The sequence below is a fragment of the Engystomops pustulosus genome, chromosome 3 (assembly GCF_040894005.1).
Source record: "Engystomops pustulosus chromosome 3, aEngPut4.maternal, whole genome shotgun sequence".
NCBI classification, from domain to species: domain Eukaryota; kingdom Metazoa; phylum Chordata; class Amphibia; order Anura; family Leptodactylidae; genus Engystomops; species Engystomops pustulosus.
Window position 1 is genome coordinate 193,789,846 of NC_092413.1, and position 24,961 is coordinate 193,814,806.

The 24,961-nt window shown below is 43.0% G+C and overlaps 1 protein-coding gene across 1 annotated transcript; it reads right to left on the reverse strand.

Annotated features, from left to right (window-relative positions):
- Positions 1–5,846: 5,846 nt before the first annotated feature.
- Positions 5,847–12,520, reverse strand: FAM110C (family with sequence similarity 110 member C). The gene has a single exon (XM_072143475.1). It carries the CDS (start codon positions 12,407–12,409, stop codon positions 11,552–11,554), a length of 858 nt encoding a protein of 285 aa, XP_071999576.1. The 5' UTR covers positions 12,410–12,520; the 3' UTR covers positions 5,847–11,551.
- Positions 12,521–24,961: the final 12,441 nt, after the last annotated feature.

Below are 24,961 nucleotides of genomic sequence, written 5' to 3' on the forward strand. Positions count from 1 at the left end.
GTCAGAGGAGAATGGGCAGACTGGTTCGAGCTGATAGAAAGGCAACAGTGACTCAAATCGCCACCCGTTACAACCAAGGTAGGCAGAAGAGCATCTCTGAACGCACAGTACGTCGAACTTTGGTACTGAAGATCTGTGGCTTCTGTGCCTGGGCTCTGTGCTTTTCCTTTCACATTAGTTATTCACTGCACCAGAGGATGATGTAATCACTGTTCTACCTGCCAGGCAGAATAATCAATCGCTGCACCAACCACCAGCTGCTGTGTATGAGTGATCCAGCTCAGGTTGATTAGTCCTGTCTTGGCTGTTCAGAAAGCTATGTGTGTAATGTGGATCCAACTTTAACAAGGTCTTGAATGGGCGATAGACTTAGATAAATAAAGGAGAGGTATGGAGGTGCAGCATTATGATAATCTGTGTATGGTAATCTGCGCTAACATGATGTGAAATACATTTAGAAATCCACATGTTAATTCTGCCTTGTGATCGTTATCTTAAAAGTTTTTTCTGAAATATAAGTCAATTTAAGGACCTTATCCCAAGTCCTCTCACAGTTCTCAAGTGGCTCCAGTACTTCCAGTTTCTGGCTTGTGCCCAAACAGAAGTTGTGTGAAGGGTCATGGGATCTGAGTTATATATGTATGTATACATGAGTTATGGAATATCAATTCCGTCTTCAGTTCTGTAATCTGAAGCACCGGAGTTACACAGGAACCGGGAAGCCGAGCGAAGTAAGTCTAAGGCTACATGCACACGACACTGGGCAAGCCATTTAGCCAGACTTGGCTTATGTGAGAGCGGGTATACGCCACTTTCCAAAGGTGTCCCATGTGAAATTAGCAGTGGAAGTCCCACATTGGGAATACATAGACGGAAAGCTTCTATTCACACTGTTAGGGATTTGAAGGCAATTATGGACTCCATTCTTGTGATGGCCACTGGTGGGACCAACAATTAATAATTTATCCCGTCTTCTGTGATTAGAATATATGTAAGATGTTCTATTATTGTGCATTTTATATAATAACCTTAACTGAATAAGCCAATGATTTACTGAGATAAACCAAAAAATGGTGAATATTGAATCCAATAACACAAGACATAAGTATTGGAGGAGCCATTCGCTTTCAGTGTAGGTTGATGCTTGCCTATGGCTTGTCATGTGACAGCACAGCCTATTGACCCTGGAACTAAAGCTGGACATAGACATGGGCTGTCAGCTGATGGACATAACAATTCCTTCAAGAATATTATCACCCTCACAACAATATGAATAGTGTAATGTATGTGCCACCATCATGACATCTGACCCCTATAAAACCCTCGGCTTCCAGAAGACAAACATGTTGTGTGTGTAGCAAATGCAAGTATGTCCAGACCACACTGCTGTCTCCAGACAAATCTCAGATGTCCCTGTACATTCCTCAGTAGACTTTGATGTACAAAGGATGCCCAGTTCTGTGTTGATGACAAACATGTCACAAATGGGAAGCAAAACGGACACAGAAAACAGGCAGCAAATTGTGCAAACGGGGACTGGAATGTGTCTACGGCAAAATAATTACACAATAGTCACACCAATATAAAGAATGAAGTGAGACTAAGCGATGCTCACATATACCGATCAAAAACTGCAATATAGAAAGTGTAGATTTTTGGGTAGAATTTTGGCCAATGAAAATAGGCACCTTAGACAAAGAGATTGGGGGTATTTTTTTTATTATATATGCTGAACATAGCACCCAAATGCAGTGAGGACCCAGTACCAGGGCTGTGAAGGACGGAAAAGGATGAAACAAGCTAATAATTTTAGGGACAGGGGCAGAACCTGGAGTGTGTGATTGCTTCCAGATCCTGGGGACTTAGGTGGCTCTTATCAATATGTACGGTAAAGGGGCCTTGTACTGATTTTGTATTGGGGACTACAAATTTATAGTGATTTCTACGTATAGATTGATTTTCTACTTATAGATATAGATATTCGGACAGAATGTGTACGGCACCGTACAAACTTCATTCATCTTCTCGTTTGACTGCAATATAGTGGCTAAAGCTTTATATCTATTATACCTTATAACTAGTATAATAGTATCCAAAGGGCACGTGAAAATGTCCTGATCTGGCCTCTCATTCCAAGTAAAGTTCATTTTTACTGTCATTTACAAGCATCAAACAAAAAAATATAATAACAAAAATCTACAGAATAAATAATCCACAACAATAAAGGATAGTTTCTTGGTTTTCTTACTGCAGTATATGTCCAGCCTCAAATCTGCTGCATTTTAGTCCTGTGTGTCCTTGATCTACCATCAAAATCGACCAATGATAAATCAGGGACACTTACTCATAGATCCAGGCGCTGTGACTGCGGTAATCTTCTTATATTTCTTATCCATGGCCTCCGTCCTTTTTGAACCAACTCTTAAAATCATGCTAATGAGCTAGAAGGGCCCTGGGGATATTACAAAGAGCCCCTCCGTGCTAATGGCATAGGAGCTCCCCTCACGTGCTGATTACAATAGAAGAAGACTGCCAGGGCAGTCGACTCATACGTGTGGCCATGGGGAAGGAGCCCATAGAAGTAAATGGGGTAGTGTGCAAGCCGTGGCATGTGCTTGAGGCCTTACTTCGGATTTTACCTCTGGTCCAGTGTGGTGCATCCTGTCCATTATTGCTATACAGAGGCTCAGTGGTGACATCATCTAGGTAGTGTGCACCCACTACAGCCGGGTGCTATGACCCGTATTAGTCTATAGTGGGCATACGCTGTCTACGTGACATTACACTCTGGGGCAGATTTACTTACACAGTCCTGTCGCAATCCAGCGGCGGGTTCTCCGGCGCTGATTCGGGTCTTGCTGGGTCTTCACTAAGGTAGTGTACCCGATGTCCACCAGGTGTCGCTGCTGCGCTGAAGTCCGTCGGAGTTCACGGAAGTTCACTGTTCTATTGTGGGTGCAGGTAAGCGCGTGTCAAGCAACACTTTTTTAAAAAAAAATACGGCGCATGCCGGCACCGATGCGCCACAATCTGATCGCGTGCGCCAAAAACCCGGGGCAATTCAGGGAAAATCGGCGCAAAACTGTAATATTCGGGTAACCCGACGGAAAAAACGCGATTCGGGCCCTTAGTAAATGACCTCCTCTGTGTTTACCAGAGTAGAGGCTGGCGGGGACAGGTATGGGCTGAACTGGACCTATTGTAAACCTGGGCCCATAAAATAAATATTACAATTCCCACCTGGACACCCCCTTTAAGATCTCATGCACATGCAGAGCCATATGCACAGAACCTTTTGACAACAAATGGAGCCCATAGCACAGAACTATACACCGTGTTCTTCACTGCTGTAGGAAATCTACCATCAAAATCCATCCTGATAATCCAGGGGCACCTACTCATAGATCCGGGCACCGTGACTGTGGTAATATTCTTATATTTGTTATCCATGGCCTCTTTCCTTCTAAAATCAACTTTAACTCCTCTGTCCTGCAGCTTCACAAACTGTTAGACTGTGCAGTAGCACTTCCCCTCTCCCACTGTATGAGATTACAGCTGGCAGAGGAAGGCTGGGGGATGGTGAAACAGTGTAACAGCCTGTGAATCTAAAGCACGATGGGGCTCTGCTAACGATCCCCTGGAGCCCTTCTGGCTCATTGGCATAATTTTACAAGCTGATTTTAGAAGGAAGGAGGCCATGGATAACACATATAAGAAGATACAATCATTGAGCCTGGATCAATGAGTAAGTGTCCCTGGTTTATCATCCTTGATTTTGGCTGATTCAGACTGCCTGTAGCTTGTACAGAGTTGTAACACGCTGCTGAGTACATGAGCCCTTAGGGCAGGGGTGGGCAACCTTGTTGATGTTGATGTCTCCAGCTTTGACAAATATTCGTTGCTTCCATATATTATAAACAGGAGTGAAGACCCCACATATTTACAGCATATTAACATCACAGAAGAGCTTATTCATTGAGGCAGAGAAGAGAGGATGGGATTGTCAATTTGAGCAAAAGAGCAACCCAGTAGGGTCCTAACAGACACCCTAAAGCTGGCCATACACAAGATATATCTGCCTTCCATAAAGTCTGATTGTGATCACTTATTGCTTTCATACTACTTAGGCCTTGGAAGACTTTGCTTGATAGGACACAAGAGAGTTTTGTGTAAAATCTGACATTTTGTACTATTTTGGACTTTGTCCAAATGCCAAAAATAGTCATTGGCCTCATGTGTTAAAGTTGTTTGCGCTAAAAATCAATAGTAGATTACAGATCAAGGTGGAAGGTCCGGTTGGCCATTTCTCATTTTAACATGTAATTCACAATGTCAACTGTAAAACGCAAGTCATTTAGAAAACTGAAATCTGTTCCTCTGCTTCAGGAACAGGCAAATATCTTTTCCATGATGGTAAAGGAATCTAAGCCTCCAGTGCTACCCTAAAGAAGGCAGCTCCCTGTAGATCAATGCCCGACTTTCAAGAACCCTAATAACAAGGCTTGGAATAATAGCCAAATCAGTTTAACAGAAGGAACAGACACCAAAATTGTGGACAACCATGTGTAGGGAATTGGTTTCGTTAGGTGAGAGGCCATAGACCTGGGTCAGGAAGCAGAAAATAATTCCCAGTGCGTCTTAGTTCAGCTTCACATGATCAGTCAAACTCGTTGCGTGTGTTTGCTATAATGACCATCCAGAACGCTGAGCAATGGAGCTGAACCCAGCTTGTCAGATCAGTGCTAGTGCTCAGTATTTGGGCCGTTCATATCAGAAAACTTGCCGACCTTAAAGGCCATACATATTCCGCTGAGAATTCTAGGAGCATGCCAATAATTTCACCAGTCTTCCTCAATGTCACATCACAGGTCTTCCTCAATGTCAGGCCTTGATCTATAGGGAGTATCCTTTTTTAAACCCTTCATGACGCGACCCGAAAAGGCTTTAAAGAGGACCAGTCACCCATAAAAAAAAACACTAGGAGCTGTTTACTAAAGTAAACAGCTCCTAGCGCTATCTCAGATGCAGCAATGTTATACTGCTAGGTTTATCAGAGCCCTCTGATAACGACACTGCCACGCTGTACAATAGGAACGCTCAAAGCGAGGAGGCAGCCGGGTTTTATCCAGGGTCGGCTCCAGGTTTCAGTAGGCCTCTGGGTGAGAGAGCCTCAGTGGGCCCCTTTGCAGTGAACTCATGTGGCAGCATTAAACATTCAGAAATTTAAACCGTCCCCTGTTCCCTAAAATACTTCCTAGTTTATCATACCAGCCCCCTCATGGTTATTCAATACAAGTCCCCCTCATCTCCCATGGATTCCTTATGTACAGCCTTATGTGGGCCCCCCAGCAGCTCTAGGCCCTGGCGCCAGCCCAGGTATGCCCAGTGCTGTCGCTGGCCCCGGTTTTATCATACACCGGTGCACAGAGTGTGTTAAATCTCCCCCATATTGTCTAATCAGAGCTGACAATATCATACTTTAGGGACACAACACCCACTCGCTCGACTACATTCAACGTTTCTACAAGTAATAAGAAAGGGCCATATGACCTCAGGCAAAGTTTTTTTTTCAGATTATTTTCACCCATTTTTAGTCGACAGTGAAAATAAAGAAAAATGTACATACCGTTACATAGAAAATAACTTAAGTAGAAAGCACAAAAAAAAGTCACCAAATACTGTAACATTATAACAATTTTATTATAGTATAGATCTTATAGACATTGAACAATCTGCACACAAAGATACAGAACATAGAAATGCAATCCCTATATACACTTCTATTTACAGGACCGAAATAAAAACTGTACAAAACAAACATATTGCACAAAAGCTTTTTTTTCTGAAAAATACAAAAAAAAAAAAAAAAAAAAAAAAGTACCTTGGCCTCTGTGCATGGTTGAACAATAAAACTTTGAACGTGAAACTTTTACAGCATTGTCCACGACTGAAGCCACTGAGTCACTTTGGTCAGACTGCTCGCAATAGTGTCAGGTTAACATATAACAAGCCCTGGAGTAAAGATTATCTCAAAGCAGTGAGGGAACGTTCCAGAAATTGACATTTATATACATAGCTTAAATTCCACTTTCCAGTGTCACTACTTACACGTACAAGTTATTCACATATAGGCAAGCGGGAAGAGATGGTCCGATAACAATGTACTGTGTAGACGTAGCAGAGCCGAGTGTGTCTCATTATCGCATATAGTGACAAATTCAGCTCTGCTACACCAACCAGTCTGCAGCTTGGAAGACTGCAAAGTTTGGCAGCATTAGTGTCTATGATCGCAACATGACGAGTCACATCAGCCATGAAATAATAGCCATGATATACATATATACACCGCAGTGTTTGCATATAAAGAACGGACAGCTCTACATATCGTGCAAATCTCATTACCTGGTTCACTTGGTGCAATAATATTAAAATATACAAAATTAACAGTCCCCTTGGCCCATACAATGAGGTTTAGCAGGTTTTTCTGGAATATTGTATGTATGGGATCTTGTTATCTGGAATGCTAGAATTATTATAGTTCATGCATCTTATAAATGTACAGACATGTCACACCATGGGAAGTAGCTGTCACACACAGATGTGGGAATGACAAATATGGTTATCAAGACATCCTCAGGTCCTTAGACCCCCACTGTGGTAGCGGCACCGATGTCACAGCAGGGACCCCAAGTATAACAGGAAGGGACAGCAAACAAAATATCAAGTGGTCAGTATTATCAGGGTCACCAGATTACCCCATACATGCTCCATTAGGGTTTGTTTGGGTAAAAACTAAATGTTTGGAAAAAGAAGTATATGCTGTCACAACACATTTAGTTGATATGGTTACAGCACACTAAATAAACTTTAGAGGGCTTGTACAAAACGATTTAAGCTATCCCCTATGCACAGTGTAGTTTATAACAAGCTGAACGGTGAAGGTCCGAGTAGTTTACTAGAGTTGGAGCCCCAGCAATCCTGAGAACGAGGGTCAAGCTGGCCGAGCATCCGTCCTGCTACTCCATTCAGGGAGTGCCAGATTGGCAAGCACAGCGCTGGGGTATCTCCAGCACTCACACAGATAGTGAATAATAGTGAAGGAGATAGCAACACGCATATTCTGCAATGTCTGAGACACCTAAAGAATATACCGTAATGGGCTTACAGCTCCATCAATTAGTGGGAACAAGACCCCATTCTCTGGATTGCTGGGGGGCTATTCTCATGATCATGGGAGTCTCAGCGGCATGACCTTAACAAATCAGATTGTTGTCCCTTAGCCTGTGTGTAGGGGATTACTTGCTTAGTTACTACGACCACTTTAAGGCCAGAGATGGGTTTGCTGCAGATTGTATGCTGGGGGCATTTTGCAGCCATGTTAAAAAACTTCCAAAAACAGACGTTTCTCCAAGGCTGGGCAGGATATCAATATTTCTATTGAAAAGGTTGTAATCTGTATCTCAATCCGTGAAGAAATCCCATTCACTATGCTTAGAACGTATAGGGGTTAGACGCTGGTGATTGCAGAGCAGGTACTCTACAGTGATTTCACCCTCTGTATCCCTAGTGTGAGGGGGGCATGAAATTTTAAAAAATTTCTACTTCTAGAAACCAGCACTTTACCTTTCCATGAGCTTCATCTCATATAAAATGATAAACTTTCAAAACCTGATGCAACATTTGGACAACTTTTGGCGTTATTTCTAGAATAGTCATGTCTCCATATCACATTATATGGCATAGGAATTCACCATGTTTGGCTAGAAACTAGAAAAAGAAGTAAAGATAGCACCAGACTACTGATCCCAATCACAAAGAAGCCACAATTGCACATAAATGTAACCTGACTACAAGCCAAACAATGTTTTTACAAAATGTAAAAGTAAACTACTCCTTAGTGTAATTCTCTGCATAGTTCGCCCCACGAGGAAGTCAAAAAATGGTTAAAAAATTTTTTTTTTTTAAAAAGTTCTCTCCTTCTTTGTCCATCTCTGCACCCACATCACTGCTGCAACAGACAAGTCTCTACAATCTTCTATCTAATTTACAGCACCCCGGGGCGGTGGCAACTAGAGACAGTAGCCCTGGGTCATAGGGAGTAGGTGACATTAGCATTAAAGACGGGATCAATTAGCAGCTTTAATCCTCTCTCTGTGGGATCCATTTGTATTAATAAAACTCCATGAAATGTACACACAACACTGCTCCTTACAAGTTAATTCACCAATTACTTAGGAAATTCTGGTTTCATGAACTGGATGATAGATATACTGTGTAGGACACCATATAGCATATGCTGCAGTGCTATACATTGAAACATCCACAACATGTCCGGCTCTGCTACATCAGTATCTGTAGAACACATATCATGGTGTCATCTTATTACATATTATTCCCTATAAAAAAATAAACAGAGTTAATTACTATAATTATCAGGTCACATCCACAATATTAGGGTCACCAGGTCACCTGTGAGAATTGACACACATATGGGCAACACATGTTATACACGTGTAGTGCTCCAGATTTACACATAATTACTACAGTAAGAGTTAAAGGGGGTATCTACATGTGCTGGATAGATATAATAGGGGTAAAATCGAAATTGGTGTTTTAGTACATGAATACAAGTAACTCGGGCCTAAAAGTGAAAGGAAATCTAGCTCTGCCCAGAGCAACCAATGACAGCACAGCTTTCATGTTTAATTCTGCTTTTAAAGAATCCAAGCTCCGTTGTGATTGGTTGGTATGCTACTAATTGATTTTACCCAAATTAAGAGGTGCTGAAGGAATTTTTTTGTGGAATGGTCACACAATGCCTTTTGATAACTTTTTTTTGCAGTATTAAGCCTTATTCATATCTCTGTTCATCAGAGACGCACCAAATTTGGAACTTTTGTGACAATGAGCCAACCCTCTCCACTTTTTACATCAGACAACTTACAACCAATTTTGGAGATTTACAAAGTGGGATTTGTTAAAATAGTGTAAATTAAGGCGCAAAACCGCTCTGGTTGGCCATAGTAATGGCAAAAACAGAATGAGTTGTGCCAATTACCCACTATAACAAATCTGATGTGCAAAAGACATCAATACAGCTCCTAAGATACATAAAACCTTGAGTAAGTTGATAAATCTGCTGCACTGACACAGAGTGTAAAACCAGAACAGCGCCACTCTTGTCCATGGGACATATCTGGTATTGCTGGTCAGGCCGATTATAAAGAATATGGGTAGATTTAGTTGGCTGTGTGTGGTCTTGATCAAACAGACTATATGAAGCCCACTATGGGTTGTACTCAGGTGATGCTGCGAGTACAAGACAGTAAACCCAAGATGTGGATCTGGACTGGAACTTTTTGCATCAAAAAGCATAATAATTTCATGATTTTGCAAGTTTGGTTAGACAAGCCATTGTCTGTCCCATTTAGGCCACATTCACACGCTGCATTTGCATTGCATTTCTACCCGATTGCTTGCGATAGGGAATGAGCATCACACGTTTTCCATTGTTTATCGGCAAGACACATGTTGCTCATTCCCAAACTCAAGTGTTTAGGTCTAAACCCATATGTACGTTGGAAAATCTCCTTCTTAAAAGTTGTTAAATGTGATTCAAACTCAGCGTGTGAACGCAGCCAAATTATTTCCCTGATACACACCTATCCATTTGCATAAGCCCAGTACAGACACAATTACCGCTAATGAGTGCAAAATCGTTTCCATAATTGACCTGCGTCCCCGACATAGAAAGTCTCACATTGAAGTCTACACCTCCAGGTGACATGTGAGCTCTAAGTACCTCTGCTTATCCAAGCTGAATCACTCAACACAGCGCACACCCCCCACCCGGGAGCCAAATGGTGGAGCCGCAGGCAAGTCGTCACCTAAAATCTGCATTCCATTCAAAAAACCCAAAAAGGGCGTATAATAGATTGGGTTACTTTACATCCCTCATTTACACGTCTTCCCAGTTTGTCACCTGTGTACAAGATCAACAGTATAGAACTAGACTATACAAAAAGTGTTGTTGCTCATCACAAGCTATTACAACACTGATATTCCAATTAAAACTATGAACGCCATGATCTGATTGGTCGCTATTCTACATGTCTCATTGCATCTGTGGCTCCTGGCACATAACAGAGGGCAAGTGTGATCCTATGACCTGGATTTGGCACTAACCCATAAACAAATGGATTTAATTGGGTGACGGATGTGACTCATATAGACACAGTGTGAAAAAAGCAACATATAGCAAGGTATCTTCTAGATATCATACACATGGATTGTAAATATACACTGCCCACGTGGTGAACCCTCAAATAACGCAATGTACCCCTTAACCAACAAGATATTGTAAGACTGAATGCATTAAGGACCAGATTGGGAAATATTCTGGATTATCGGGCATGTACAAATCATGAAGAGAGATAATCGCTATGTAAATGTATAGCATTCTGTAAAGATCACGATTTGTGTACTATCTGTTGCCAAATTAAAGGATAAACCAAAATGACACGGCAGTGCCTATAATAATATGAAATGGAATCTGACAAAAGTGAAGGTTATTGGTTCCTGTTTATGTAACAAAATAATAAATTAACAATAACAAAAATATAACATGATCATATGTTACAAACAGCAGAAAATGTTGTACCTGGGGGTGAGCATAGAACATCCTATATCCTATAGCATAGCGTTACATACTACATCAGCCATAGATTCAGAATTTTACATCAGATACATTTCCCTCCTTAAATCTTACAAATCCCCTAAATAAGCAATAGTCTGGGACCCATTCACAGAACACCGACCACTATAAACGGCAGCATGTACTATGACCATAGCTTTAGTGCAACCCCAGTGATGAGTTCCTATCATAATATTATGGTCTATTATCTGACCTCTAGTACTGGAGAGGTTGTATATTATCACACATACATCTCTCTGCTATACCGTGTAATGGAAGCTTACAGGGGCCTTGCCGTGATGTAGCAGGACTGAGTCTGCCATTCAGTATATGGATGTTAGGATTGGTCCTCCATAGGACTGCAGTAATTCCAGTGTTATATACGCTCCGCAGCTCAGCTCTGCTACATCTGTGATCAGAACATGCACAGGGATACATTGTAACATAAACAAAGCAACATGGAATACGTAGTAGTCACATCCGGCTACCAGACATTTCTAGAAGCCAGCAGCCAGGCTTGGCATCTCTGGGGCACACACTATACATGGATTGCAGGCAACAATCCCACAGCAGCAAAACCTTCCAATCCTACAAGATTATAACATAGAATCCCAATGTTCGTGAGGCTGGCATGTAATAAATGGTGGCAGTAATGATGAGCGGTGCCAGTCGCTGTCCAGCAGCTACACGGTGCCATCAATACTCTCAGCACCCTTTTCCTTGGCACATGGGCTGCTGTGTTCTAAGCAACCAGTAGGTACAGGTGTCCAGCGTGTAGGTGGTATGACTCTGCAGGCACAGTACTGAAGAGCTTGGTTGGGGCAGTGCCATCCTATTGTCCATACTCCTGGTGGAAAGTCAGGGTAAGTCAGGCGATGCCCCCCGAGTCTCCTTGGCCTTCTTACAACTGTACAGCCACTTGATGATCCTGGCGTTGCGTTCGATGACCGACGTGTTGCAGTTGTTGCCGGGGAGGTGCCCACTTAAGGGTTCGTCGTCCTGTTGCCCGCCATTGCTGCCCTCTGCCCCGCTACGGCGGCTGAAGCCACTGTCTGATGTGGCTACGCTGGCACTGCGGAGGCGGTGCCCAGCGCCAATGTCCAGGGGATCCTCGGGGGCGGAGCAGAAGCGGTCCTTGCCCAGCTCCTCCACCACCTCGGGCTCCAGGCCGCAGTACTTGAAGAAGGTGTCAAAGTCTGAGAAGGAGCGGGAATACCTGGAGCTGATGTCGGATTGGGAACGGTGGAGACCTGTTGACCTCTCCTTCCTGGGACTAGGGGGCGGTAGGGGCTTCTCCTTGACACTGCCCAGGAAGAGCCTCCTGACCAGCCCGCTCCTGGCCTCCTCCGCTGCCTCCCCGCGGTTCTTGTGTCTGTAGATGAGCAGGGAGTCCGGCCGCACCAGCCTCCTGCTGCCCCTCCGCACGGGGGCGCCCTCGGCCTCCTTGCTGCTGCCCCCGGAGCTGCTGGCAGTGCTGCTCTCGGAGCCGGAGCTGCCCCCGGTGCCCGCCACCTTCTGGCTCTTCACGTACTTGGCCTTGTCCGCTGCCAGCCGCTCCACGGCGCTAAGGGTGCTCCGGGCGGGGGTGCCGGTCTCCATCTGCCGCCGCAGGTAGTCGGGTCCCCGGGTGAGCAGCCGTATGGGCAGCACCGGGCTGTGGTGCTGCAGCTGGGAGATGGGCTGCATCCTCACCGCGCTCATCACCTCTGTGGGCATAGCAGCTGCTGGGTCACTACTCTGCACGGACACTGCTCAGGTCTGTCTACTGCTGCGGAGCCCGGAGCTGCACAAGTATTGCTCCCGGCTCCACCAATCAGCGAGCGCACAGCAGCCAGGGGCGGGCCCGGCACTGGCACACTTCTCCCGCATTGGGGGGTCACGGCCCCGCCCCCTGTGCTGTCTCCAGGAGTGCGCGGCGCCCCGTGTGGCCGCACGAGTCCCGACAGCAGCGGATCCGGGTCATCACCTGTCATGTACCGGAGCAAGAGCGCTCCATTCATCTTCAAAGGGGTGTACTCCTGCTCCCCCTCCAAAATATTCCATGATAGATGGATGCAACGTAAAGATTTTGCAGTGTGTGAACGAACCGCTGAAGGGACACCTGTAAAAGTGATATATGTATGGAAAACTACATTCAGTTTTGTACAAATTTTTATTTATTTATTATTATTGAAATGTTCAATAAATGTGCTTCCCCTGCAAACATAGAAAAACACAGAAAAAACATGATTTTCATACTTCTTCATACTTTTAACAGCACTGACTTTACTTAAGATCTTATTTGCTACAAATTAGGATAACTTCACACTACCGCTCCTTACCTTCCTTAAAAAAGTGAATTATGGAAGTTTAACATATCAGTTAAAAATCCCATAGACTTAAATGTAAACGGAGGAAAAGTACTGCAGCCTCCGCCATGTTTTTTCAGTCCAAAAAACGCATTTATAACTAATACCTGCCTAAATGGAACATAGCGGACGACATAATCAAATTTACATAGATGTAATTCGCATCAAAACTGCATCTGAGACGAGTTCATACTAACGCTGTTTAGCTGTTGGCGCACAATGTAAATTTCGAGTGTGACACAAGTCCATGTGTCATCCGTTTTTTATCTGTTTTTGTGTATTTTGCGTTTCTGGCAAATGCTGTCTCTATCTCATCCCAACCTCTTGAAGGGTCACGTCGTGATTGTGTTACCTGTAAACCAGTATGCTAATATAGACGACACATGGATGACACCCATGTGGCATCCATATTTTTCACATTCCCATAGACTTCTAGGGAGCAGCTGGAAACAAGGGTCACCTGCCTGGATCTACGAGTTGCCCCTGGTTTATCATATTTCATTTGCAATGTATTATGCAGTGGCGTAACAACCGCTATGTGGGACCCCCCATGTTAATGGGGCCGGAGGCATGAGTGTACCCCTCATTAGTGCCAGGAGCAGGCCCAGTAGGCGACTATGCTAAGCAGCGACATTGGGGGATGGGATGATCACAGCATATCCGCAGGATAAGGGCTCTATCAGATGAACACGCTCGGTCCATCAATAAAGGACCAGCATGCTGCTATTTTGCGGGGAAGCAGGGACTCCTTGCATCCTATATCACTATGATGCTCCCATCCGTGGCTTGTAGAACATCCATAGATGTCTGTAAGAGACCTATCAGGGCAGTCATCCAGAAGTTCATAAAAGTAACCCAAGAAGACTTGTTCCTAATCTGCCCGGGGCATTAAGTGGACTCATCCTGACACATCTGTTATAATAAATAACTGTATTCTCCAGTAATAATTGTTCACTGCCTCATTCCTATAAAATTTCTCCTAAAAATCTATGGAAAAATTGACAACTGGGTTCTAGAAGATGGGAGGTCACTGGAAATTTCTCAGACAAACAGAGGAAAAAGAAAATATAGATTTATAAGAAAATTCTTATGATGTGAGGAATAAAATTATTCACTGAAACATAGAAGTGAGATCTTGACTTTGAAGGTGTGTTCCTATTGTGGACCTTTATGGCATACCCACAGTCTATTCTATACATGCCTGTGTGATGCAGATCCTCTCTGGGACACATGCCCTTGGGCCACACTTTTAGATGCAGGGAGGTGGCTGCACATATGCGCATCTTTCTTATTCTTCTTTGGGAGTTGGACAAGAAAGTGTTTCCAGTTGTTTTTATGACTCCCATAGCATCAAAAAATGACACCCATTGGCTGGAATTTATTAATTTGGGTGCAGGGTGGCGTAGGAAGCGTGTTATAATTTTCAGTGGGATGTAAGTTTGTGGCACAAGGGATTCATGATTTGGCACACAAACAAATTTACAACAATTTACAACTGTCTCCCCATTCACAAAGGTGAAATAGAACTCCCTAGACCGGCTTTTAGCTGCTCTAATTGTGCGGCAAAAAAGTGCCACAAAACAAGTCGGAAAAATCGAAGCGCCGGAAAAGTGTCGGATTTACTAGTGGTGTCACAATTTTGTGCCCGAATAAAAAAATAACAGTTGTGAGTGTCCGAAAACCAACAATATTCTGCTGCTGACTCTTCATAATCAAGGTGCAAGAGGCGCAGCAGGGAGAAAAAAAATTCTGCTAGTTTTCCATTTAAATGTCGATAATAAATGTCCCCTTGTTACATATGATAGTTTCTACTTTTATTTTAGTAAACTCTAATACAATTAACCCTAAATGTATAGGAGGAGGAAGAGGGGGTAACTTGAAGGCCAAGCCATGTGTCTTTGAAATGTAAATTTGGTTGTGATTGAAGCCATCCGCTGCAGCTAGCCGTCTGTGCCTCTTTACAGTTTGCCCTTGTAAGGTGTAACATGGTCTCACAGAGGTGTAAACCCATGGTGGGAACTGTGTAATACAGTGTAAATTGTCCTGATTATATTGTCACCTCTATCTGGGATATACATTTAGCAGGTGGCATGTTGGTTCATGTCTACAGGGCCATATACAGTGTACATAGTGGATATGCTCAACATCGCAACTTGATGATGAGAGTACCAGAGATACCCACGCGCTGTGCTCAGTAACTCTACCCCTCTCATAGTAAATGGAGCGAGAGGATACATGGCCAACCGACCATCTACCAACTACCCTCCCTGTTCTTGTGATAAGTGGGGATCCAACTGCTGGTAATTTCCAACACTCACTGGGATTCACTAAGGTCGTGCACCCTATATCCACCAGGTGTCGCTGCTGTGCCAAAGTCCGCTGGAGTTCACCTTCTTCATCCCGGTGTATGTGAGTGCTATTCTTGCGACACAATTTTTTAAAAAAATTCCATGGTTTTTCCGAATCCTTCGGGTTTTCTGACGGCCCCCCGACTTCTGTCGCGTGAAAGCCGTCACGGAGCGCCACAATCCGATCGCTTGCGATCTCAGGCAAATCAGAAATCCTCGGGAAACCCGACGAAAGTGCGGCCGCGGAGCCCTTAGTAAATGAGCTCCTGTATGTCCGTATTTGTCGTCAGTTGATATGTCACACAATCATGTGAGGCATTGAGGAGGTGGGACAAGCTGGAGACAGCAATTACAAGCCTCAGATTTTTTTTGTGCAAAAATGGATGACATACAGATCATAGGGCAACACGGTGGCTTAGTGGTTAGAATTACAGACTTGCAGCGCTGGGGTCCTGGTTTCAAGTCCCAGGTCAAAATCTGCAAAGAGTTTGCACATTCTCTCCATGTTTGTGTGGCTTTCTGGTTTCCTCCCACACTCCAAAACATATTGGTAGGTTGATTAGATTGTGAGCCCCATGAGGACAGGGACAGATTTGGCAAGCTTTGTGCAGCGCTGCGTAATTTGTGTGTGCGCTATATAAATAAAGGTATATTATATTATTATTATATTACATGGACCATTTGTGGACATGCGGCTCAGAAACCGTTGTTTGCAGCTCGAAAACAGCGCACAATCAGCCTTCACATCACATTCACACGAATCTAATGGGAACCCGCCGCAAAATTTACTGCTTGATATCGGTCCCCTTAGACGCCTATGATGCTCGGTCACTATGTGGTGAGCACACTTTGCTTCACCGCATTGTGCACAGCGAAATATAGGATATGTCCTATAATTTGCTGTTAAATGGCATCGACTCTGCATTGCTCTATGGAGAGGGGAGGTGTGAGCAGTGCAATGTGCATCCTCACCCCTGACGTGAGAATGTACCCTAAAATTATGGTTTGTAAACACAAATGTTAACGGCGATGCAGTTAGGCAAATCTCCTCTGCTGTGTCAACGCAGCCTTCCCCACTGCTCTAGAACTTGATTTCTAAACGCTGCCTTATTGGAGTTTTTATGCCGCAGCCGGAAACGTGGCGAAATGTCCAATTCCATCGGACAGAATCAGCCGGATTACTTTGTAAGAACCTGAGTTATTAGGGAAATATCTTGTGTATATACAGGTTAGGACATTTACTCAGAGTTCAGTGGTGAAATAGTTTCCTTTCTTCTCACATGTGTGATGGCTCTTTCCCATGCGCTGTGTCAGGACAGAGATCAGGAGGATTAACAAATGCCACAGTTTGCTGTCAGGTTTAATTGTACATGGAGCGCTGACCTTTAGCAATACAAACAGCAAACATATGGGGCGGACCTACACCTCTTCCTTTGTGTTCAACATATGTCAACCACAATTTGCTGCAGCGCGGGGCAATTTCTAACAAAATTTTGTGAAATGAGAGACTTAGCAGATGAACATCAAAGTTAAAATGACTGAGATGAAAATTCTCTGATGTAGTGAAGGAATCCAAGAAATGATTGTAGTCACTGAGTGCTGGCCGTAGTGCGTTATAATAGGTGCCTGGACCTCGCTAGACCTCGCACAATGGGCAAGATGTATCACAGTTGAGGCACACTAGTTCCTAAATGAGGCAGATTGTTGCGTCTGAATTATCACAAGTTACATTTATCTGTGATAAGTTGAGTTTATGCCTCTTATTAATCACTTGTGAGTCTTAGGATGATTTTGCGGCTGCACTTTAGGTGCAATTTAGGCGTAATGTTAGATTCGGGCACTTACGTGTGATCCTCCACTTTGCTTCTCTCCCACATCCCAGCATGAAAATGACCCTCACAGCAGAGCCCAGGTGTGTGACAAGATCCACATAGTGATCCTCCTCGGCAGGATGGGATCTGATTCTCCTGGAGGGGATCCCCCAGTGCTGATCTTCTGCTGCCCCCCTGTAATTCTGGCCAGTGTCCTCCTCAGACACCAGTGTGATCATCCTGCTACACAGGGACACTTTTCTGTCCTGTCTGCAGCTCACACTCACTTCTCTTCTGTCCTGCTACATGGGGTCACTTCTCTGTACTGTCTCTCTCCCACACACTTCTGTTCTCTCCTGCTCTGAGTTGCTGCTTTTGCAGATTGTTTGTAAATAGAAGCTCTTGAACTGTAAACTGAGGCTGCACATAGTGTCTGGCTGAGCTCTGCTGCTGGGAATACAAAACAAAAAACTGCTGGGAAAACAAAAAAGTCGCCAATAATGAATTAGTAGGCGAAGTTGGGTTGGGTTGAAGGGATAAGTGAGGAAAACTTTTTTTTTTTAATGTGCTGCTAGTTTGGTGTTTAGTCGCAAAACTAGCGCAAAAATAGTGCAACAATATGAAAAGGCACAACAGGTCAACTACCTTTTTTTATGCTTTCCTTATCATAATGGAAGAAATATTGAAGTGTGATGGAAGTGTGCACCAAAAACTCAAACTCACACTTCTTTATATCACGGACATGTGTGGTCTGTATTCTTCGCTGACAACATATGATCCTGCTGAAAAACTAGACCTGTCTCATCCATGGATCAAACTACTTTGTTTTTAAATACAATGCCCCCCCTTGACTTTAATAGCAGTGACTGCTCTACACAAAGGACCTACAGCAAATAAAGTTGACACTGGGGAGGGACACTCTGTAAAGATTCTTTGAAATAAATGGATGCGCTGATTTTGAGCAGCGTGGACAAAACGAACATGACTACGTTTTTTTGCTTTATTTTATTCTATATTTTTTTTACATTTATTTATTTACGCTAATTTATGTTATTACTTTTTATATTGTATTCTTCTTTTTTATTGCTATTATATTTTATTGTTTTATGATTCTATTCTGTTTATTTAGGAAATTTTACTGTTCTGCTTCATCGTCTTTTGGGCAGAAAAGATAAAGGTTACATGAAGAGCCTTGTTCTGCAGTTCATTATTTGCTGTCCTAGCAGGGGGTACAACTTTGTGCTCAACTTTTTGTTATGGGACTCTTCTAACATTTTGGGACTCTACTATAATCCCATCAGTCTGTCGCGTACAATTTGTGATGTAATGTAGCTTGTATAAATTGACTGTTACTTCTATCACTAGACATTACAGGCCCATAAATGATGAGTGAATAATATAATTTAAGTACAGATAACGCCCTTCCCCCACCCACGCTCTGCTCTGTGTCACCTGACTGCAGTGTATACAGCACATGTGTAATGCTCAAACAATGACCTCTCATCCGTTGACCTTTCCCCCTTGTATCTGGTTTTACCAAATTAAAATCTTGTGTCTTCTCCTCCAAAATATATCTAAACATCATATAATTTTTTCCTGACTCTGTCTTTGTCTAATCAGGGTTTTACTTTTCAACGGATAGTACATTGTGCTTATACACAGTTAAGAAAGTTTACCCTGAATTTCTAGGCTCACGCCACTTCATGTCATTAGGCATCTTGAAAGTCATGCTTGATGTTAAGGGGGCGGCAAAAGAAATGTTGTTTTCCTTGTCCCATCTTGGAAACTTATTTCCATATTTCCCAGAATCGCCGTTTTGAACATCAACAGCTGTAAGGGTGCTGTCACACATAGAGCTTTGGCTTAATTTGTGTTTGGCTGGGACCTCACCGATCAACAAGTTAACACTGTCAGCAGTTCTCACCATGCAAAGCTACAGGCAGTGTGAGGTATTGGTCCTTGAGGTCTGTGTAATCATACCAATTTTGTGTGTTGTTAGTAGCAGCAGGACTGTGAAAAATGTTGATTTATGTTTAAGGATTGTAGCTGACTGCGCTGGTGTGTGAGATCTCTTCACAGAACACATCACAGCCCTTGTGAACAAGTCACTGCTGTAGAGGGCTTCTGTTTGAACACTGAAAAAGTTACCAAGGTGGGAGGCTTTGTGCTGTGTTCAGTGAAGTTAGATCACACAGCAATGCACCAAGTGCTCCAAGTCCAGCTACAATCCTGGAATATAATTTTTTTAATCCTGTTGCTACTACTAAAAACCCACAGACAGATGGATCCCTCTAAGGAAATATTCTCATTTTAGATATTTATGATATATCTAAAGGAACATCTTGTGTATTGGAATTAACAGATTTTTTTTATACTTAGATAAGATAAGCTACCACAGTGGTGTTAGGTAGTGGGTAATGAGTATGCATGTGTGTAGGGGGCAGAGGGAATAGCTGTAAAAAAAAAGTGTTTGTCCACTATCAAATATAATGGACAACTTTATCATTCCGTCTTTTTGGAGACACTTCTACTTGCCTTAACCCCTTACCGACATGTGATGTAATAGTACGTCAATCGCCGGGTACATGGAGAGGGCTCATCATATTGCAGCAAAGGCTTACTGGTAACACCGGCGATTGGTGTTAACCCGATCCGGCTTAAAAAAAAATGTGAGGATCGTCGCTCCCTGTGACATCATCGGGGAGCGGCAATTGGTCACCATGACAGCCTGACAGCCTGAACCTGAGCACATTGTAATTAATGAGGAGGAAAATCCCCATTTACTGCCATACTGTAGTATGGCAGTATATGATAGGATCGATCAGACAACCTAGGGTTAAAGTACCCTAGGGAGTCTGAAAAATAGTAAAAATAAAAAAAGTTAAAAAAAAAATTTATAATAAAAAAAATAAAATTTTAAATCGCCCCCCTTTCCCTAGAACTGATATAAATAAACAGTAAAAATGATAAACACAATGGGGCAGATTTACTTACCCAGCCCATTCGCGATCCAGCGGCGCGTTATCTGCGCTGGATTCGGGTCCAGCCGGGATTTATTAAGGTAGTTCCTCCGACGTCCACCAGGTGGCGCTGCTGCGCTGAAGAGCATCGGAACGCACTGGAATACACCGAGCCGGGCTGAGTGAAGGTAAGTACAATTTTCGCGACACATTTTTTTTTTTTAAATGCGGCGTTTTTTCCCGAATCTGTTGGATTTTCTTCCGGCCACGTCCCCCGATTTCCGTCGCGTGCATGCCGGCGCCGACGCGCCACAATCCGATCGCATGCGCCAAAATCCCGGGGCAATTCAGGGAAAATCGCCGCAAAACGGAAATATTCGGGTAACACGTCAGGAAAACGCGAATCGGGCCCTTAGTAAATGACCCCCATTAGGTATCACCGCATGTGAAAATGCCCGCTATATCAAAATATAATAAAGTTTCTTCACTGTGTTTAACAGAAAATAGCACCCAAAGTCGAAAATGGCACTTTTTTGCCATTTTAAAAAATATATAAAAAAGTTATTAGCGCCAGAAGATGGCAAAATAGATTTTTTAAGTTTTTAACTTTTGTATGAAAACATTATAAAACCTATACAAATTTGGTATCCCCTTAATCGTATCGACCCAAAGAATAAAGTAGACCTGTCATTTGGGGTGTTGAGTGAAATCCGTAAAATGCAAATGCGTTTTTTCACCAATCTCACTGCATAAAAAGTTATACATTTTTGCAGGTGGGGAGTGAAAAATGAAAACGCAAAAACGAAAAAAGACTGTGACGGGAAGGGGTTAAAAAACTGCATCCACAACTACGTCTGTGTTTTGTACCTAGTGTACATAGAACTAGTGAGTGTGAAGTTTTTCATATCATTTGGTTATTATCTATGATCTGTTTTAGGCCCATGCGCTGGGGTTGAGGTCACTGAGTGTCCTGTATCCATCATCAGGCTGATGTAGTAATATATTGTGTATCAGAGCCGTGTGATGACGTCTGTGTATGACCACATTGTATTGCACTGGTATGTGGACATCTTGCGCTTGTTTTGTTCCTCTGCGGTCAGCAGATTATAGAGGGCAGCCTGTGTTCCCCCGGAATGGGTGCTGATGTATGACACAGTTTGGCTTGGCACTCTCCCTGCACTATTAGCTCACCACAACCTTCATAGATATAAACTGGTGCTGAAAAGTAAGATGAAAGCCTGTGTGAGAGGACCGTAGGACGGACGCACCATATGTTTCCTTTCTACGTCAGCTGCAGCCACTTTGAAGATACGCATTGAGTGAGGTCAATCATCATCATCATCCATGGGGCAACAAAACGGAAAATGGATCATTTGGAATAACACAGTAACACATAGTGAGGCTTTGATGGCTGTTTATGTAAAGTGTCTGGATGTAATATACTAATAATGGACCCTGACAGGTAAATGAATAGGACTCTGTACTACTGTGGGAATATGGCTTTAAAGGGTTTCTCCGGGAGAACATAAATAAAAGTCAATTAACACATCTCAATGTGATCTCGGGCCTTATATTGTGTCCATCACAATGATAGACCCCCAAGCACAAATCCTGAAGACCCTGATATATAGCAGGGCTCAAGCCCCCAAAAATAGAGAATCTTGGATCACTCATAAGGAGGAATCTATCAAGACTGGTGCATTGTGCTCCAGCCAGGGCAGGCACCAACACTGGCATACCCGGGAAAGTGCCATGCCCAGAGATTCTGGGGGGGGGGCACATAAGGCTGTACATAATAAATCAATGGGGGTGAGGGGGCTTTATATAAAATAGTTATGAGTGGGCTGTTTGGGATGATCAACTAGGGCATATTTCATATTTTCAATTTAGGCACCATTTTTAAAGGCACCACGTGAGTTCACTGCAAAGAGGCCTACTGAGGCTCTGTCACCCAGGGGCCTACTGACACCTGGAGCTGACCCTGGCTTCAGCCACTTAGTCCAGCGCGCAATTTTGGATGCTACGCCAGGCCCTGCCTGATTTTCAGCTACCCCACCCTATGCCCTGAAACTTTGCGTGCACTTGTGTGAGGAAGGGCATGGGGGGTAGTTGCAGTCCCTTACTGTGTGCAAGGCATAATAAATCCCCCCATAGACTTAGGCCTAATGCACACAATCGTTTTTTTTTTTTACATCCAAAAATAGCCAGTGCAATTTTTTTGGCATCTAAAAAACTGCCCATTGAACTTAATGGGGAATACGGCTATCTATATTAATTGTGTGGTAAATTTCACTGGGAGGTTAGGGGTTAATGAATTGGTGCAGGACCAACAAGGTTCTAAACTGTCTCCACATTCATGGAGATGAAACAGAACTTGATAGACCAGCTTTTAGTTTGTCTGTTTTGGTGCCAACAAAGTGTTGGGAATCTAGAAGCACAAGAAAAGTGTTCGGATTCCTAAGCTGCGCCCAAATTGAGCGACCAAAATAAAGACGTGGGTGTCGGAAATGAAGCAATATTGTGGCTTTGACGTATTGGCGCCCCCACATAGAGGTTTATAATATGAGGCTGTGTTTCTCTTATGATGTAACGGGGGCTGCTTTGTCACCTGAATACTGTCACAATAAGGGTAAAGGTACAGATTTATGTGTGATGAAAAAACAGGATCTGGTTGGACGTGATCAATTTGACAATGTGGTGCTACGGGGGGCATTTATTATCTACTTCCAAGCGGAAAACTGGCAGGATGGTTTCCCCTTGCTGTATCTCTTGCACCTTATTTATGAAGTGTCGGTGCCATAATATTGGTGCTTTTCTGACTCTCACAAATTTGGCGCCGCTTGTGAATCCGACACTTTTCCAGCACTTCTAGTTTTCCGGGGCAATTTTTGGTGCACAATTAGAGCAGCTAAAAGCCGGTCTATGGAGTATTATTTCCCCTTCATGAATGGGGAGACAGTTCTAAACCTTTTTGTTTGTGCGCCAAATCGTTAATCCCATGTGCCACAAATTTACATCCCACTGAAAATTATATTCCTGTGCCCAAATTGTTAAATGCCTGCCTATGTGTTTCGTTGAAGGACTGTCCCCTTCATCAGGTCCGATGTACAGTAATAATACACTGGTTTCAATTCAAGATACAGGCAGCCCCCGGGTTATCTACAAGATAGATTCCATAGGTTTGTTGTTATGTTGAATTTGTATGTAAGTTGAAACCGTTTATTTTATAATTGTAGCTCCAGTCAAAAAATTTTTTGTACCAGTGACAATTGGAGTTTCAAAATTTTTTGCTGTTATTGGACCAATGATTATCAGACACTTTACAGCTGATCATTGCAGTCATCATGAATTATTATAGTGATTTATATATATACTTTACTAGCATTAGATATATATACTCCGCCCCCTATGTTATATAATATGCTCCCTTTATTAGACATATATACAATGCCACCCTCTATTAGATTTTTCATGTGACCCCCAATTCAAGCTGTACATTAGTGTATAGTAAAGCAGAGAGCTTCACCAGAGGTCACAGTGGGCAGAGGGGTCCTCCTTTAATTAGGGGTCGTCTGTTAGTCAGGTGTTCTTAAAGGAAACCTACCACTTGTAGTGGCAGGTTTCTGATGGAAATACCGGGCACCAGCTCAGGGTGGTGCCGGAGCTTATCTTAGTTAGTGTTTTAAACCGCGGTATCGCGGTTTAAAACACTTTTTAAACTTTATAGCCGGCGCAGGCAGGTACGCGCTCGGCGCTTACCGTGCGCGCGGCTACATAGGAAGTGAATGAGAGCCGCGCGTACCTGCCTGCGCCGGCTATACAGTTTAAAAAGTGTTTTAAACCGCGATACCGCGGTTTAAAACACTAACTAAAATAAGCTCCGGCACCAGCTCACCCTGAACTGGTGCCCGGTATTGCCATCGGAAACCTGCCACTACAAGTGGTAGGGTTTCCTTTAAGTAGGGGACTGCCTGTAATATGAAACTAAAAGGATGGCACTCACAATCTTCCAACCATTGTCATTCATCTTTATTTCAAAGTATATTACTTACATAGAGGAGCAAAAGCATAGTAGGGAAGGAAGGACATGTGGGTTTTCAGCCCATAAAGATTTTCCATGTTTTTATTTATCCCTGCAATTTTGTCTATTATTACAAGCTATTATATATTTTTAAGTGTTATTTTTTATTTTATTTTATTTTAGATTTGTTTCCTTCCTTCAGTCTTCTGTATTATTTTGTTTACATAAATGTTGTTACAGAGAGTTTGAAAACATTAAACGGAGTAGCGGTAGTCTTATTATATTTTATTAATTATTATTACCATTATTATTTTATTATAATTTGACCTAATTTAGGGTTTGGCAGTGAAGCTTCTTTATGTCATATCCACCTTTCCTTCTTCACAGTGAATGAATAATTTAGGGTTTGTGCAATTGTATTAATTGTGAGCTATGTTGTCTTATGCCCCAGGGATGTTAAGGTGACTCACTGAAGCATTCACATGGAAAGCGGTAAAATGTTGGTAATATTCCCAAGAACTCTTTTTTTTTTTGTACAATCCCCAACACAGAGTCTGAATGCTAGGATCACCAGTGATTAGCCGTTCAATTTTCCTGCAGCGCCACCAATGTTCATTTTAAGTATTACCCATCTTCCTTTCAAATTGGACAGGGATGGTAAAAAAAGAGTACAGGCGGTCCCCTACTTAAGAATACTCGACTTACATACAACCCCTAGTTACAAACAGACCTCTGGATATTGGCAATTTATTGTACTTTAGTCCTAGGCTTCAATAATCA